This window comes from Sceloporus occidentalis, unplaced genomic scaffold, assembly GCF_023333645.1.
Source record: "Sceloporus occidentalis isolate IW3139 unplaced genomic scaffold, rSceOcc1.0.p SCAF_5, whole genome shotgun sequence".
Taxonomy (NCBI): Eukaryota; Metazoa; Chordata; class Lepidosauria; order Squamata; family Phrynosomatidae; genus Sceloporus; species Sceloporus occidentalis.
In genome coordinates this window covers 156,685,045-156,703,831 of record NW_028316985.1, presented here as the reverse complement: position 1 = coordinate 156,703,831, position 18,787 = coordinate 156,685,045, and the positions used below count along the sequence as shown (strand labels likewise).

The 18,787-nt window shown below is 39.9% G+C and overlaps 1 protein-coding gene across 1 annotated transcript in view; it reads left to right on the top strand.

Moving 5' to 3' along the window:
• Positions 1-18,586, top strand: part of LOC149313018 (uncharacterized) — a 28,764-nt gene extending 10,178 nt beyond the window's left edge. Inside the window, exons 3-20 of the mRNA XM_089527245.1 lie at positions 1,249-1,278; positions 2,955-2,981; positions 3,584-3,601; positions 4,659-4,682; positions 5,052-5,078; positions 6,119-6,136; positions 6,969-6,986; positions 7,966-7,986; positions 8,658-8,675; positions 9,430-9,456; positions 9,671-9,700; positions 12,259-12,285; positions 12,435-12,461; positions 13,330-13,347; positions 14,260-14,286; positions 15,118-15,147; positions 15,947-15,976; positions 18,521-18,586. Of these exons, the coding sequence (XP_089383371.1) occupies positions 1,249-1,278; positions 2,955-2,981; positions 3,584-3,601; positions 4,659-4,682; positions 5,052-5,078; positions 6,119-6,136; positions 6,969-6,986; positions 7,966-7,986; positions 8,658-8,675; positions 9,430-9,456; positions 9,671-9,700; positions 12,259-12,285; positions 12,435-12,461; positions 13,330-13,347; positions 14,260-14,286; positions 15,118-15,147; positions 15,947-15,976; positions 18,521-18,586 (483 nt within the window). The remainder of the gene's footprint in view (positions 1-1,248; positions 1,279-2,954; positions 2,982-3,583; positions 3,602-4,658; positions 4,683-5,051; positions 5,079-6,118; positions 6,137-6,968; positions 6,987-7,965; positions 7,987-8,657; positions 8,676-9,429; positions 9,457-9,670; positions 9,701-12,258; positions 12,286-12,434; positions 12,462-13,329; positions 13,348-14,259; positions 14,287-15,117; positions 15,148-15,946; positions 15,977-18,520) is intronic.
• The last annotated feature ends 201 nt before the right edge of the window (positions 18,587-18,787 follow it).

Below are 18,787 nucleotides of genomic sequence, written 5' to 3'. Positions count from 1 at the left end.
AGCTAATGAGTCCCTTACATTAGGGAAAATATGAGGGAATCCAATAGCCTGAGAAGCACTGGTTTAAAGGGTGCAGGATAGGCTGTGTAGCATATACAGTGTTATTGTTCTACAACAAGACTCCCACACACATGTGATGACTCGGCCCATGGTTATCTGTTATTGGTATTGGTTATTGTTTTGGTTTTTAATTGTTGAATTTTACTCTTATACTGCTTAATCCTTTTTTAAGGGGGGGGGGAGATATGTATATATTGAGCAGACAATGAGCGCTAATCAAGCAGACACTTATCCTCTTTTGCAGACCCTCCCACCCTGAGGCCTGCCATTAGCAACAGAGTAATACACTTGCAAATCATTCCTGCCTTCCTAGGTTCACACAGTATATATATACCCAACTCCTTTCCAGGCTAGCATTCTCTGAAGATACCAGCCACAGATGCTGGCGAAACATCAGGAATAAACTCTTCTAGAACATGGTCACATAGCCCGAAAAACCCACAAAAAACAAGTTTTATTATTTATTTATTATTATTATTAACTGAAAGGCTGTCATTTCTACTCTCCATCCAGTATCTAATGCTCATGGAGACTGTTTGATTCTGTGTCATGGTAGGATCAGCCAGTGATATAGTTTTGTGGAGGGGGAATTAGAGCATTGCTCACTTGCAGTGGTACCCTAAAGTGGCATGTCTTCTCCATGAGTTTCTCATGGCAGTAGTCTTTCATAACACACAGTTAGAAGGTGGGAAACCTTGTAGGACATCAAGTGCCAAGCCAATTACTCCTACTCCAAGCCACAATATTCCTTAAATTCTCCATTTTAAAAATGCATTTTCCAATTTTCTTGTCCCTATACAATAGCAGAGGCGGGGAGGGGGGCACTTCAGAAGTTGTTTGGCTTTTTTGACTTTGGTTTTGGATCCATCTTTGAATGGACACATGGTTTGAGAAGATGGCTCACAGTTTGATATTTTGAAACATAAGCTTTTAAACCAGAATGCTGTAGGCTTACTACTCTGGTGTAAGTACACTGGCATATGCAGAGCTGACAAGATGGGAAAAGCCTTGGGTGCACCAACCATGAAGGAAATAAGACATTGGAGAAATTGGCTGATCAGGATTGGCAGATTTTGGCCAACATGCAATACACCATCCTGTATGGCTCAATAAGCCTTAATAAGCTGCCAATAGGAGTGGCAGTGGAGCAAAGAATACTTACTTTCTCTTTGCAATCCCTCTCAACAGGGGAATGAACAAGAAGTTGAAGAGAATAGGGTGAGTTTCAGTTTAAAGAATATATTTGTCTCTCAGTCTGTGTGAACGGGAGGAGTTTAAGATGATTTCAGTGACCAGAACTAAGGACTTCTTTTCTACCAGCTTTTACTACTTTTCCTGTTGACCATAATGCACAATTGATCACAGTGAAAGAAGTATTTCTGTCCTATTGTTCAGACCCCAGTAATATTGTTATTTAAAGGAAAGGCCGTAGCTCTATGGAAAGTGAAGAAGGTTCTTGGTTCAATTCCTGCCAATTCCCCACAGGACTGGAAAAGAGCCCTGTTTAAAATCTATGAATAATAGCATGATAGATGAACCAAATGTCTGTCTCCAGGGCCTGTGTTCTTAATATTTTCTGAGTCTGACAAAATGGCACACAGAGACAGAGTCTGAGGGTAGGAAAATAGTACAGACTCTGAAATCTGTTTTGTCTGAAGCAATTTTCTCATTATATAATGAGAGAGACTGTCTTGGGAGTTTTTTTTTTTTTAAATTCAAAGTGTGCTGGTAGTTTGTACTCAAAACCCTTGAGACAGCCAGGTGAGGGTCAGAATTACAGCCTGGAAAGGTCCCTTTTTAGACTGTATCTCCAATGGCCACTGACTATGCTGGATGTAGGGTTGCCATAACCCGGCTGCAACCGGGTTTTTCCCGGTTTTGGTGGCACCTGCCCGCTCCCGGCACGGGTGCCATCCAAGAACCGGGTAAAGCCCGGTCGCAGCGGGGTTGCAGAGCAACCCGGGGGGCCTCGCTGCCCTCCTCCTCCACCGCGCATGGCCGCATGGAGGAAGAGGAGGGCAGCGAGGCCTGGGGCGGAGGAGGCTGCAGGGAGGTGGCGCCTCCTGCACGCAGCCGCGCCAACCTCCCCGCCTCCCTGCAGCCTCCTCCCTCCGCGGAGGCCAGGAAGGAGGCAAGGCCCCGGTGATCACCGGCAGCCTCGTGCCTTCCTCCTCGGCCTCTGCGGAGGAAGGGAGGCCCCGGCGATCGCCCGTGGCCTGGCCCTTCCTCCGCGGCCTCCGATCGCGGCGAGGCCCGGGGCCCAGGCGGGGAGGGAAAGCTTCCTTAAGTGAAGGCTTTCCCTCGCCGCTTGGCCTCCGCTCCCCTCCGCGGGAAAATGTAGGACAAAATTTTCAAATGTAGGACACAGTTTCTGTGTCCTACATTTGGAAATTTTGTCCTACATTTCCCCCCGATTTGGAGGTCCGGAGTTATGGCAACCCTAGCTGGATGGGAGTTCGGAGAGTTATAATTTTCTTTAAAAAATTGATTTTTTTCCTGCAAGTTCTGGTCAGGTGATAAAATATTGTACATGAGGCTCAAAAAGCAAGACCTATACAAAGTTCAAGAAATATTCTGTCATATAATAAAAAGAAATGGTTTTTGACACTTACATAAAAAGGAAGAAGGGGAGGAGAAAAAGAAATGTGGCAGCATCTTTAAGACTAACTGGTTTTTATTTTCATATGAGCTCTCACAGATATAAAGCAACTTCTTCAGATGCAGTACTACATCCAAAGAATTGGGCTTATATCCACAAAGGCTCGTATGAGAATAAAAGTGCTACCACATTTCTTTTCCTTTCTTTTCTTTCTCCCTCTTCCTTCTTCCTTTTCATGCTGCAATATAGTAACATGGCTACTTCTTTGAGACTTACATGTTTGCTTTTCAACTAGGCTGGAAAACCAAACCGAGGAAAAGGGGTGAGTTTTTAAGATCTGGGTTGTCCTTTCAACTTTGACTAACATGTTCGACACAGCTATTGGTAACTTAGCAGGTATATCAATATTGGTAACTTAGCAGGTATATCAATATTATTCTTAGCAGGGTTGTTGTTTTTCTGGGGAAAAGGGAAGAAAAGGAAGGTTAGCACTTACTGAAATTAAAATGAGGTGGTCCCAGATTCAATTCCTGCCTTCTCTAGACAGAACTGAGAGATTCTTGTTTGAAGACCTTCAAAGCATGGTAGACAGTGCTGAGTTTGCAGGACCATTACCCTTGCACAGCACTGAAACAGTATGCAAGTTTGCATAAATCCCATTTAAGCTAATATTTGTCATTAAAAGGATAAGAACTGTTGTTTTGAATGCATTGGTTTTCCAGTCCCTCATGTTAATTGTCTGGGTACAAATTTGGTTTCCAGCTATGCCATCCCATACCTGTTCACTCTAAAATAAACCTTTGAACAGCTCAAATGTAAGGCTGGTTTCTAACTATTACATATACCCTGTTTTTGGTTGTTGTTTTTTTCTCTTGAGAAGAATAAAGCATGGCAGACTAATTCTGATTATCTTCTTTCATGCAGGGTGGCAAAGGAAAAGGGGTAAGGCTTTTTGCTCAACAGATTCTTTTTCTGCCTTCATATGCCTCTGAAAAGACAACCAAAACTGGTGTGATGCAAAGCCCTATAAAACTTGTATTGTTCTTTCTACATACGATACAATGAAAGAGAGGAATCAACGGTTTTACCTCTCATTCTTGTAGTCTGCAAAGTGCATCTTTAGTCAGATAAAACAACCAGTCCCGTCAAATTATGCCAATTTCATACATCAGTGTCAAGGCTCAAATTGCACATCACAGGACCCACTTGCATAAGTGGTTGCTCATGAGCAGAGATCATGATTTGTGAACTACAAAAATAGGCAAGAGGTGCAAAATAACATCATCCAAAGAATGTGTGCCCATATGGAGTCCAGTAGAAAAGCACACAGTGTTCTTCAATGTTCATATTCAGCAGAAAATATTTTTAGTATTGAACCAGGTAGAAAACCAGAGATCCAACATGATGTAATAGTTTGGGTGTTGGACAGAAATCCGGGAGATCAGGATTTGAATCCTTGTTTTGCCATGGAAACCGACTGGGTGACCTTATACAAGTCACACACTCTCAGCCTCATAGGAAAGCAAAAACAAATCCCCTTCTGAACAAGTCTTGCCAGGAAAACACAGATAAGTTCACCTTGGGGCTGCCATAAGCTGAGAACAACATGAAGGCACACAACAACAAGCAAAACAGGGCTCATCTTCAGCATAAAGGTTGTGTGATTAGTGCCTGATTTAAAAATCAAAAATAAATATTACCTCAGATAATTTGCTCTACTGGGTCTTTTTAAAAAGTAAAACAAACGGGACTGCTGCCATCATATTTGAAATAATATAGCCAATGTCCCACAGCTGCAATGTTTATTTTCCGCCTTTAAATCTATGTAAGTTAAAGGAAGCAGATACATTAACCTGTTTCTCTTCCATTCATAAACCTGATTCTTTACATCACAAATTGGGGGAGATACACAGAAAAGGTCAGTCCTGGGCACCCTCTTGGCTTGTATTCTTCTTTTTTTCACATGTAGAAGTTAAAGTAACCTATTTTCCTTTTACAGGTGATTGGACAAGAAGAGAATGGGGTGAGTTTAATTCTTAAAATAACAATTTACATTCCAGTCCAATGTGCATTTATTTTCTAGATGTAGAGAACATAAAAAAGAAAAGGGGAGAATGCAATTAGTGACATTCTCATAAAGCTTTAAAACAAATGATGCAGCTCTGTTAGGCTGGTTTATAGTTCTGATGCATAGCAAGTGTGCCTGGAAACTAATATCTAGAGATCAGTGATCAAGCATTACAAAGGGGGTTTGAAAAATATTGAAAACACTCTCAGTGATACATATTTGTTCTATTTACTGTTTTTGTATTTACTGATTGGATCTGTTTTATATTGTGACAGGTTTTAGCTTTTAACAATAAATTTTACCTTACTTCGTTCTATTTACTAGGATGGAAATCCAAATCTTGGCAAAGGGGTGAGTTTTAATATTGATTTGTATTTTGCTTCTCAGCACCAAAGTATCACAATTAGGAGAAAGTGTTTTAAAATAGGTTTAAGAATCCATTCACCTCTCTTTGCCACTGCATGGGTATTTCTTTCAGGACTTCATGTGCCTGGACCTTAGTGTGGTAAATCTGTAGGGTTACTGATAACTACTGTATGTTACTTGAAACTTACCGTATATACGTGACAATAAGTCGACCTCATGTGTAAGTACAGGGCAAGTTTTCGGGCCAAAATTATGGATTTTGCTATGACCCTTGGATAAGTCAAGGATAAAATTTAGGGGCATATAGCAAAGGATCTACAAGATGAATCAAACCAAAAAAATTTCAAAGAACTTACAAAAGTCCAGCAGACATTACTCTTTGTGCCTCCTCTTAAGGCTGAATGGATGAGAGAGTAGAAGGGGGTGAGTGCTTCACATATTATACTCTTGCTTTGCATCAGGAGATGGTTCCTTCTTTTAAATAAGAGTTAAGATACAAAACTTACATTGACCCATGGATAAGTCAATTCAGATTTTTGGGGTCAATTTTTTGACCTAAATTTCTAGACTTGTACATGAGTATATACAGTATTACTTTTTCAGCTTTGTATACGATCCCTTTCATACTAATGCTGTAGGCATAACCCTAAGGGATAAGTGACAAGTAAACACAAGAGTATCACAGGTTGTGGCCAATGGACATGACCTCTTCTACATGGCAAATCCCATTGTGTGCAAATCCCAGAGGTTGGCAATCTGTGTTTCTGCATTTCCTCACTTAACCTTTAGACATCAACTTGATATTTAGAGCTTATTTTTCAGTCATGAGAATGAGATGAGCTGAAGACCAAGACCAAACTTTTATTAAGTAGTTATGACAGACTGTCCTCTGGGCCTTTGAAAGACAGTGCCACCGACTTCCAGCAAGCTGTCATGTTACGTGACTTAAAAATAAAGATCAGAGTTAAGTTTAAGCTAGGGAAGCAAGGATAAACAGTATATTGTTTTTCTTTTTTCATTTCCAGGGTGGAAAAGGGAAAGGGGTAAGTTTCTTCTCCATACATTAATTCCTCTCTATACCTGGTTTTTCACAAAAAGGGGCAAAGAAGTTGTGACACCATTTGCACAACTAGCAGCGAGTACATAAAGTGAAGGGTGGTCAAGATCAGAAGAGGTCCAAAAGGTTAATTCCTCTCTTTCCCCAACTTCAGGTCCCAGTCTGGAATGACTACTGCCCCACACCCTCTGGTTTGCTATTTAATTGATTTTAAAAAATCATTGGTATCCAAACTGAAAAGGAATCACAGGAATTTCTTTGCCTCTTTTTTTTTTACTTCTTTTTCTTTGCATTCTTTTTATCTCACTTCTTATTTTTATTCTGTTTGGTCAGTATATATGTACAACTACAGATGGACTGATTCATCAAGGAAACCACAACCATAGGTTTATTAAGACCTGATGAGGGCTGTTAATGACCAGGGCTTATGGACATCTCTCATATATAGCGCCACTATAAGTCAAAGTGAACTTGATGACAAATAACTATGTCTTCAACCTCTGTTTCTAGGATTCTCACTGGATCCTTAAACACAGGCTGCCTTTGGGTGCTTTTCCGTAGTGCTAAATAATACCAGTCAAAGCTGAAGAACCTGTGCTGTGATTCAAGTTACACAGCAGTATTTTTCTTTCTAAGGAATTGGCATTGTTCTCCAGCAAGATGCCAATTTTTACCATAAAAATTACAGATTCCCGTGGAAAGTTAAACACTGATATCTTTTTATAACACAAGCTTTTGTGGACTGCATTTACTTTGGTTGGAAAGTAAAGGATAAATACAATGCAAATGACTAATCTCTATTTTCTCTGCTGTTCCAGGGTGGAAAAGGAAAAGGAGTAAGTCTTAGTTCCTCAGATTTTTGTTTTCTGACATAGCAGTATCTTAGGTTGACCACTGGGATTGTGTAGTGCATGTGGAGTGATTCATTGAGCGTGCTCCACGACCCTTATGTTGAATGGCAAAATTGTGCAATTGAATGCATACCTAAATGAAACAGATGAACATCTCATGTGCATCCACATGAACATGTGAATCTTATGTACAGTGATATACCACTCTGCTTCCACAATCTTGGACTGAATGCAGGTGTACAAAAATGTCCAGCTACTTCCGCTGGGGAGCCTTATACACATGTAAAACATTCAAAGGATCTAGCCCCCCCCCTTTAAAAATGTTTTTCTTTGTTTCATTTTAATTAATTTACTTGTTTGTTTGTTTGTTTTTCTCTCTGCTAGAATGCAGAATGTATTAATTGTTTTTAAAGGGAGTTTCTTAATGCTACTGCTTTTTTTTAAAGGAAGAAACCAATTCTTAGATCACTCCCTTTTAAAAGCTGGGCCTAAATCCAATTGCTTTCCCCCACTGGACCCAACTTGTTAAATCAATTGCTGATGCAGCACTTATGTAAATCCAACTAATTCAGGAAATCTGCTTTGACTATTGGAGCTGTATTGGCTGTATCTGCACTGCAGAAATAATGCAGTTTGACAACACTTTAACTGTCATGGCTCAATGCTGTGGAATTCTGGGATTTATAGTTTGCTGTGGCACCATTTCTGAACAGATGTCTGAAAATGGCATGGGAGGGGTGAGTTAGGGGTTGCACTGCTCTAACCAAAATGACAAAGGGGAAAAAATCATTTGTTTGGGTCTATATCCATAGTGAGCAACTTTTCATCCAGCTGAAAGTTGCTCTAAGTGTGATCTGAGGGTCAGGTAAGAATTCATCCTGGATGAATGGATTCCTAAGCCCTTAATATGCTTGTTCTGCTTTGAACTGAACAAATGTTAAAGCAATCTATTTTAATTCCACAGGTAACTGCTGAAGAGAATGAGGTGAGTTTCAGTCTTACTTTCTCCTTCAGTCCAGTGTTTACTCTTGCTTATTCCTGATGTAGAGAACAGTAGCTACATATTTGTAAAAGCTATGGAAAGCTTTTGAAGCAATCTCAGTATTATGTCATTTCTCTCTCCCAGGGTAAAAAGCCACACTGTGGAAAGGGGGTGAGCTTTTATATTCCTGGATAATTCCCGGCCCATCCCACAAATTTCACAATAAAGGAGAAGGCAGAGCTGATGAGTTTTTCTGTGGCTCTTTTTCTAACTTTTTTGACTTTCCCTTTCTGTTGCCCTTTTTCTTGGATCACACTATGATAAGCTTAAATATGTAATTCATACATTCTTCCAGGACTGTCCTTCAACCTGCAGCCATCAGCCATATATTTAGACATTTCTAGGTGTCAATCAGCAAAAGTTGGGAAAAGGGGCTTTTTGGAAAGAAGGTCTCAGAATCTCATAGCCAGTATGGCCATTCATAATGCCAACAGGAGTCTGAGAGAAGTTGTCCAAAAGAGTAGCATTTCCAAATTCTGAGAGTATTTCTGAAATCTAAAAAGAGAACCACATTGTGATTGGCACTGCACATGCATGCATACTCACAAGTTTCTTATTTCCTATGAAAATATCTTATGTTTCATAAATAACCCTTACATTCTCCTTTCTACCAGGGTGGAAAAGGAAAAAGGGTAAGTGTTTGCCTTTAAAAAATAAATGTAATAGTAAGTTTATTACAGTACTAATAGTGAACATGGTCAATTTAGAATTTTTAAATCAAAAATAGTCAGCTGGCATTAGGAATCCATTGCTATTTAAGATGGGCATTTCCCAAAAACAGCAGTGTAAATCGGTTACATAGTAGGTCCTGTGGATCCAGTGGGGTTTGGTTCCAGGACCCACCCCCCCACCCCCCCATGGACACCAAAATCCGGGAATGCTCAAGTCCCATTATATACAGTGGCATAGTAAAATGGTGTCCCTTATATAAAATGAAAAAATCAAAGTTTCCTCTTTGAATTTTTTTTTTAAAATATTTTCAAGCCATGGATGGTTGAATCTGTGGATGTGGAGGGCTAGTTGTATTTAGGAGCCTTTAGCAGAGGACAAATCTATCCTAACTTTTGTTTGCTATTCTTATGGAAGTTACATCATGCTGCCAGTTTCACCCTTCTCAAATTATTATTTGCCCATTAAAAAATTAATGTGTAATAAAAGTAGAAGATCAAGTATAATAGTTAGGTTCTGGCTCTGGATTCCTCATCCCAACTAAGAAAAAAAGGGGGGAAACATCACCAGGCAGTATATTTAAATACAGCATTTAGACATTAAAGGGGATAGGCATTAGAACATTTAGAATAATATGACAGATTATTCATGTATTAGTTCCTCTTTGTTTTTGAGATTAGCTATGGAAACATGAAACTCTCATTTCTGTTTTTTCAGAAACCTGTTCCTGCAAACCATGAATTGGTATGTAGAGGGTTTTTTTCTTGCTTTCAAACATTTATTCCACACCATTGCCTGTCAGAATAGAAGGCATTTATCTTCACATAAATATTTTACAGAGTTCAGTGCCATCCTTGGACAGCCCAGATATCCCTGATGTCTCTATTTAAAGAAATTAAATGCTTGTACTATTGCAATAGACTAGTTTAGAAATAATTCTTTTTTCACCCCACTACAGGAGAATGGACATGAACACAGAGGACATAGGGTGAGTTTGAGTCTAAAGAAGGTACTTCTGAAACACTTTTCAAAAGTGAATGATCTGCATTTCAGGCAACACTTTCTATTGGAAGGGGGGGGGGGGGGAGATGAGGCTATGGACTACATATACCTATGACAGTCCCCAGCACTTGCAGTGGTCAGAAACCCCACATTTATTTGTTTTTACATTACAATGTGTAATGTACAGACTAACTTCACTTCAGTAAGCAGAGATGATCACAGTGCATAGTTGTTGTCAGGACTGAAGAATTTTCCCCAGTCACAGTTCAAACAATTCACTCATTACAAAGCCTTCACCCCATTTGTCAGCAAGTCAAAGCATATTCTTATCATCTTTATGTTCCTTTGTATCAAGCTGTGGATTCCCACAATAACAATCTTGTTATTGGGAACGCATATTTCTTCCCCACACATCTGCTCATTATTCTAGGCTGCACATGGACTAATTTTACTTCTTCCAGCTTCACCAACATGATATCATAACCCATCATCTCACATTTGCATACAGTACATATATTCAGATACAGCAATGAAACAAGGCAACAATTAAGCACAGCAGGAACATGTCTGTACCCTGATCCTGATGCAATGCTAAAAGAACAACAGAAAAGGGGCAATACCTCTCAGGGTGGACCTAACACATGTGAGGAGATCCACACTTGGATTTCCAGATCTCAATGCTTGACTCCAGTTTCAGTGCCTGACCCCTCCTTCTCCAGTCATTCAGGAAAAGGAGAAGAATTTCAGAAAGAGTGCACTGCCCTGAAAAGCCTCTATGTGTTTGTGTGAGTGTAAAATACCCCTCATTGGTAATTTGTTTTATTTGAATGGTTTTCTCTGTGAAACTCTGGTTATTACATAACCAGAATTTACTTTTTATAACATCACCTGGTAATATTATGAAGGTCCATCTCCTGTGCCATCTCAAGGGAACATCCCTCATTCTTAGGTTTTGGTCCTGAAATCTCAGGTCCTGGAAGAGTTCTGGCCTGGCAATCCTAATCCACACATATCAGGATGCTGAAATGATGTAGAAGGCCTGAATAGCATCTGTAGATAAAAACATATCAAACCTTTTTTTTAACCTCCTGAGACTTCTTTTAATTTTGTTTATTCTTGTGAATTTTATTTGATGAATCCAACTCTTGTTGCTGCTGAAGGAAAAATAATAACAATTCAGATTTGATCAGTGTGTTTTGAATTCATATCAAAATAAGTCTATTCAGTTCTATTTTCATATTTATTTTGATGCCTTAACATATGCATTTCCAAATAGGTTTGATCCTAAGATATGCATTTTAAATTGTATTTTCTTACGTTTTTGAGGACAGCCAGAGTCGTGTAATACTTTGACCACTGGTCTACGACTCTGGCGTCCAGGGTCTGAATCCCTGCTCAGCCCTGGAAACCCATTGAGTGACCTTAGGCTAGTTACACTCTCAGCACCAGAGGAGGGCAATAAAAAGCACCCTCTAAATCAATCTTGCCAAAAAAGCCCTGTGATTGGTTTGCCTTAGGGTCACCATAGGCCAGAAATGAGTTAAAGGTACACAACAACAAATGTTTTTGAGCCATGAAATGCATCATAAAATGCCAAGGAGTGCATAACTGAATTAATAATTGTATTCTGATTTTCACATTAATTGATATGATGTAAATCCAGGTAGTTTACTTGAGAAGCCACTCAGATCAAATTGCTCAAGCATTTGTACTAGCTGTAATAGCTTCCCCTTTATGTCAAAGTGGAGAATCTTAGGCCCTGGAGTTAAATGTGGTCCTCCTGGAGTCCCAGTCCAGCCATCTGGGCTTCCTTAAGTCACAGTCCTCCTCCTTGTGACATCATTGTTGTATGTTTGCCAAATTTTGTATGGGATTTCCCTCCATTCTAAATTTCTTGAAATGTCTTTCTTGAGGTTATTGGCTTTATCCTATAAGCTTATATTTACAGAGGCATAGAGAAGCAAACATCCCTTTCTCGGGTCTTGTCAATGCACATCAGAAATCAGAAGAATAATTACTGCCCTTAGGAGCAGTTTTATTTTCTTCTAAACCACCTTGGAGATCCTTTCAACGAAAAGATTGAGAAGATTATCAGATGGAGGTTAATGCCAGAAATAGGAACAGAACGAAGCGGGAGGCTCCCATCCTTATCGCCCATTGTGTGAAGATTATCAGAAGATGTTGTGATTATCCCATGATTATCTTGTCAATGAAGAGGAAATGTCCCATAATTTACCTCCATATCTTAATTACAGGATAACCTGTTAAGACTGAAGTGATAGGACAATTCCTCTTCATTGACGGGATAATCATAGGATAAGTGCCATGTGTCTGATAATCTTTGCAATAAGGATGGGAGCATAGAGCTTTGCTCCCATCCTTTTCCTGTTATTACCTTCCCATCTGATAATCTCCTGAGACACCAAAGACTTGTATCTCAGTGGAAAACAAAGCATATAAACCCCTTGAAACTCTCTCAGCTGTCTAGCAAATAATGATAATAAAAAATATAATGTGATTAATATATTTTTGTCATTCTACCAGGGTGGAAAACCTACTACAGGAACAGGGGTGAGTTGTTTTTGTTTGCTTGTTTAAGTAGACAGATCATTCTGGGCCTCCTTCTCTTCCAGCCAAAAGAAAGAGAGAGAGGAATTGTTTAGGGTGGTTGCAGGTATCTCTTTAGTTGTCTTCTTAAAAGTTCTGGCTTCATCTTTCAGGGCCCATTTGGCTTGGACTACATTGGGGTAAGTGTCTCTGCACATCCTTCCTTTTCAAATTTTACTTGAATTTAAGACAGTATTGATACTATTATTGTGTAGGCCACAAGCACAGCATTATTTGTGGGCTCTCCTAAATTAGAACAGATGGAATATGGGCCTTGAGAATTAGAGAATTGTTATATGCTGCATCTAATCTTTTTAAGCAAAGTGGAAAAGTTAGAATAAGAAAGACTTTCCCAATCTAACCCTGCCTTCCAGGTGTATCAATTTGGCAGTGACAGAACCAATTATTAATCCTCTGTTGTTCCATTTTCCCCATCTGCCTTGAGAATGGTTTCTTTCTCCTTCTCCCATTTTGCCCCTTCATCCTGAGCTGCAAACAAAAATTTTAATTGCTGCAAACTGAGTTCAATGTGCAAAAGTAGTTTGCTCACAATTAACTGGAAGGGGGGGATGTGGAAGAGGTTGAATTTTGCACTTCCCACTTGACTCAGGCAAAAGGAAACTGCTGCAGCTTCTTCTAGCTAAACTGTTCTTCCTTTTTAAAAACCATCTGGGCCATGCACTGATGTTAGTATGCCACACATGTCCCAGTTTTCTTCTGTGAAATGTTGGAGGGTATGCCTTTACATGCTAGCCTTTATATTTGAAATAGCTCTTTCTAGACGGCCAATTATGAAGCCATTCAGAAAGCAAGAGTAGAATTCAAGATGTTTTCCTCAGGCTCCTTCTCCATAATCCCTTCTTGTGTGCCATTGGCATTGTTGGATGTTTTTTCTGGGAGCAGGATATCATATGGTTTATACCTTAATGTTACCTCACATATGGTTTGCATTAAAAAAAAAGATCAGCATTGTACTGGAATAAATCCTATTTTTTCCCTTTCTTTCAGGGTGGAAAAGGAAAAGGGGTATGTTTTTTTGCCATGTGTTTTCCATCCTTCCTTCCTACTGTTCCCAAAAGCCTCCTGTAAAGAGAGCCTACATTGGTTAAAGCTGACTCCTAGAGACTCTTTTATTTCCTTCACATCACATCTCCAACTTTTTCAATTTGGCAGGGACAGTACTAATTAATCCTCTGTCATCCCATTTCATTCAGCTGCCTTCCAAATGCTCTAGTTTCTCTCTTCTCCTTTCACTTTCTCCCTTTTACCTTGGCTTACTTTAATTGGTGCAAATAGTTTAAAGTGCAAAAGTAATTTTCACTCAATTCATTCAGGAGGGGAAAGAGGAGAAAAGAAGGGCAGAATCTTGCTCTTCCTAATAGGCTCAGGCAAAAGCAAACTGCTGCATATTCTCCTAGCTTGTGTGTTCTTCCTCATTAATAACTTTTGCCATCTTAACCTTACCTTTATATTGCTTGGTGATATATGTCCCCGTTTTCATATGGTATGGCAGAATGAATGGAGCTACAAGGGGTAAGATACATCTCCAAGTAAAATCTGACCCAATTCTTACAGTGCTTTTAATACTGTAAATTCTCTAGTGTTGAGAATCCTGCTTAGAAATTACATGCATTATGTCAAAGAAATCATACTGACTAGTGTACTTCACTTAACCCCTTTTTATCTAAAGGGAATAGCTAAATTAGTAATACCCCTTATGGTTGTGAAAGTTACTCTTTTGGACTACAATTTTCAAAATAGCCCTTCTGTCATGTTCACTGAGAACTATACTCCAAAAAAAGAATTTGTTCAAGCATTGTTAGCACATCGACACATTGATCCTTCTAGCTCAGTACTGACATACTGACACATAGAATAATTTAGCATGTGTTATTTTGGCACATATACATTAATGCATGAATCTCTGTCTTCTTCTAGAAACCTCAGTGTGTGAATACTGAAGTGGTAAGTATCTGTGGGGATTTTCTTTTCAGGTATTTATTCCATTGTCCATCAGAACAAAAGTAATCTTTAGGCTGAGGCAGGTACTTGTTTCCAAGCATTAGGTGGGGAACACACACAAGCCCCCCCCCCCCAAATATGTGCAAATCTACCATTTTCTTAGGTTTTGTCGGATGAAGTTTTAAAATTAATATTGTAAGCACAATCAGAGCTTTTCAAGTATTTGCATTTTTAAAACGGCTAACACACACATATATATAGCTGTAAATGGCTTGGGAACTCAGTGCCTTAGGGCGCTAATGATGAACCTTTTGGGCGTCGTGTACTGGGGGTGGGGCTTTTGCCCTCCAGGGATGGGATTTCACCCTCTGGAGGTGGGGCTCCTGGGGGACTTCTCCCGGCCCCCGCCCTTTGCCTGGCCTGAGGATATAGGTTAGTAATAGGAAACAGTTTTTGAGTGGCAGGCCTGATAATTCACTACCCCTGCTATTCAGTCTCCTGGTGGTTAGATGAACCCCACCCAGCCTTCTTCAAAGCCATGTCAGTGAGGTCTTTGGTACCCAAGAATTGGCCTCAAGCATCTGGTATACTCCACAAGGAGAGGAGAGGTGGGGTAGTCAAAGCTACTGTGACCCAGAGGCCAGCTATAAAAATGCTCCCAAAGCTGGGACCTAGGTCAGAAAACCAGCTCTGTTAAGGGCAGGCATTTAAGGAGATACTTTCTTAATACACTTGATCTTCTGCTTGTACTGTTCTTAGTTTTTTGTGTTGTTTTTTTTTTCAAAATAGACAAGTTCAAAAGAAACTTAAATCATTCCCTTCTTTTCTTTATAGGAAAATAAAGAAGACATCAAAGAGCAAGCTGTGAGTGTTGGTTTGGGGAAAGCATCAAGATTTTTTAAAAAAAGTATTCAGAGTTTGCATAATAAAATTCTGTAAGAACAGGAACATTACTTCCTAAGAAACAGTACTAAGTCTGTAGTTTATTGTGGCTTTTTGGGGCTATGTGGCCAGTACTGATCCTGCTTGCACTGGTAAGCTTTTCTTGAAAATAAGGCTTTTAAAATCTAACCATATTCTTTATAAAGAAGAGAAGAAAAAGAGAGGGAAAAGTGGTTTTGTTTTCTTTGTGGAAATTTTAAGGCTTATGAAACTGGCTCAGAGGTTGAAATTATATAATTAATTTTTAAAAAAAAACTATGTGGGTACTTTTATAGGCAGTAGGCACTGGAGATTTTCCCACAGGGATGGGACACAGCTGGGAGCAAAGCAGATCACTCTCTCGTCCTTATCCAATCCTTATCATGATTACACGAAAGCATTTCAGAGATGTTGTGCTTTGTCCCATCATTTAAGTGGATTTATATTAATGCGAACTCGCATTATTAAAAAATGACAGGACAATTCCACTTCAGTGACGGAACAATGACAGGATAAGCATGATGTCATGTGAAAGTCTTTTGCACAGTTGCAGTCAAATGCAGTTCAATGACAGAACAATGACCGGATAAGCGCAACATCATCTGAAAATATTTTAGCAATCATGCAATAAGGATGGGACAAGGATGTCCTTTTCCCTGTGTCATAGTCTCATCTATTTGCACTACTCCTAGCTGATTTTCTGCATGGGACACATAAACATTTTTTTTCTTTTCCTTTACAGAGTAGTGAAGAAAAAGATGAAGAGAATGAAGTAAGCTGTGTTTTGGGGGAAAATTTTAGTACTGTAGAAATGTTGATGGAAAATCTAACACTATTGGTGGATAGTTTTCTCAGAAACAATTTATTCCATTAGAGTACACCTGGCTGAAATTAAGTAGAATTATTTAATCAGTTTAGCCCAACTTTCTTTGATTTCACTGTGCCTGGTCTACATATGACTAAGGCCCTGTACAGACTGGTACTTTGTGCCAGCCTGTGGGCAGAGTCAGGACTCAGCGTCCTGATGCTAGATGTCCTAGCCCCACCCACAGGGCATCATAATAATAATATAATAATAAAGATTTATTTATAGCCCGCTCAATCACGAAGAATCCGGGCAGGTTACAACAATAAAATACATCAATTACAATAGAGTTAAAAATCAAACCCTAGACCTACCGCCCCCCCATACCCAGTACTAAAACAGAATTAAACAATAATAGTATAAAAAACATTAAAAACATTAAAAGCATTTTAAAAAAGGCAGAAACATAGGTGGGGAAGAATAGACCAATGAGGAGACAATATCTCTATATCTGGGGAGGGTAACTAAGTTGGAAAGGCCTGCCAGAAGAGATCCATCTTGAGTGCTTTCTTAAAAGCTACCAGAATGGAAATGTGACGGATCTCCTCCGGCAGGTCGTTACATAGTTTAGGAGCAGTAGTAGAGAAGGCCCTCTGGGAGACAGATGTTAGCCTAGATTTTTTTGGCTGTAGTAGATTTCTTCCAGAGAACCTTAGTGTGCGGGAAGGACAATAGGGAAGAAGGCGTTTCCTCAAGTACTCTGGGCCCAAGCCATGTAGGGCTTTAAAGGTAATCACCAACACCTTGTACTTTGCCCGGAAACTAATAGGCAGCCAGTACAGGGACTTCAAGACCGGTGCTATATGGTCATTCCTAGAAGTTCCCGTGATCAATCATGATTCCATGCACCATTCCAGACAGTGCATAGCATCATGGTGTGACTCAGGTGCTGCATCCACATGATGCAGTGCCATAGGGGAACCATACATCTGTGCTGCTGTGGCTATAGCGCCCTTAGGAGGGCAAAAAAGGAGCCACCTTTTGATGCTCTTTTTTGCACCCTCCAGAGGCCAGATCAGGGCCACAGTGTGAGGTTGCTGTGGCCCTGATCCAGCCAGGAAAGGGGCGGTCTGTATAGCCCCTTTATCAAAAACAAGCCCAATGCACCTAACATGCGGTGTTCTCAGCTTTCTTTCAAACAGAATGTTTCAGAAATTATCCATTTTTTTCTTTACACAGGGAATTGAAGAAGAAGAATTTCAAAAGAAATGAGGTGAATTATGTTTTGAAATTATTTGCCCCTGATAACTCTTGCATGAAGCTCAATGTATGGTTGATCTCCTGACACTGGACAAGATAACTAGCCATGTGAAATGGAAGAATCAGTTGTGACCACTGTACTCACAAGAAGTAATTATTTTGAACTACAGCTCCCAGAGTTCTCCAGTTAGTAGGGCTTGGTCTTGGGGTGGGGGGAGGCTCCAGAGGCTGTAGCCCCCAAAATTAACATTTCCAAGCTCTGACTATATCCTTGAGAACTGGCTTTATCTTTGTTCTATTATGCATTTTTAAACAATCGTTTTTGTATTTGATGTTTGAATATAGTTCAGTACCTTCCCAAAATCTTTGATTAGTAGGTGGTCAATGAAAAATAAATAACATACATAAATAAATAAATGTTGGTATGGGCTCAGGTTTTGGCTCACTGCAGCCAATTGGTGGCTTAGTGTGTTTGTTCTCCTTTTCTGTCTGTTATTCCTGGAAAAAGTGATAAGCTAATTTTGCAGGTTCCAAATACAGGAAGATGAAAGTATGGCCCGTTCCAGACGCCCCTTTCCAGACATCCTTTCCAGATGCCCTTAACCCTAGTACACGCTTGGCACGTACAAAATGGGAACGCCCATTCTACCCGGGCACCGCCATCTTGATGTCACGGACGCCTAGCGTCTGCACGTCGCGCAGCAGAAGTGACACCGTGAGTGCATGACTAGCGACTCGCGGCGCCACTTCCGGGGCGCAAAAAGAAGCTGCTTTTTGCAGCTTCTTTTTGTTGTGTCCGAGAACCGCATGGTTTGTCCGCTGCGGTTCCTGGACACAGCAAGCGGCGGTGCCGGCAGAGCGCCCATTTTGGGCACTCTGTAATGCAACTATGATAAGCCTGTCAGTGCACCTTTCCATTGCTTCTAGTTTTCCTGCCTTTCCATACTCCCAACATTTATTGGCCTCCATTTTGTGTGGGTCAATGATTGGTTTGGTTGAAATTGCTGGCATAGAGGGGGGAGTCATATCATCTGCCAAGTTGCTACATGGAGGTACCTCTGTATAGTGGTCCATCCTAGCTATAGTTTCCTGGTTTCCTTGGAAATAGCCATGATACTGTGAATTGGTATCAAATATCATAGGAAGTGTAGTGTAGACATGTCCTATGTGTTGTATTTCTTTTTTTCTGTTTATACAGATCAACTGGTGACTGTCATCCAGTTATGGATTTTCCTTATTTTCATTTCTTAGTTGAAATTTAAGAAGTTGATAGCTACAGGATCACAAGTAAACAAATACTTGAACGCTTGGACTTGACCATGAAAGAAAACTGCCTATGATATCCACTACTTCTGGCTCAAAACAATCAAATGTGCATTTGCCTTTAATTGATTAATTGATCATTTGGTTTTAGTTGTTAATTGAATTGGCTCAGTTGTTTAGCTCTCAGAGGAATACATCCTTATAATTCAATCAAGAATTGTTGCAGCTTTTTCAAAATTCCTAATAAATCTCATG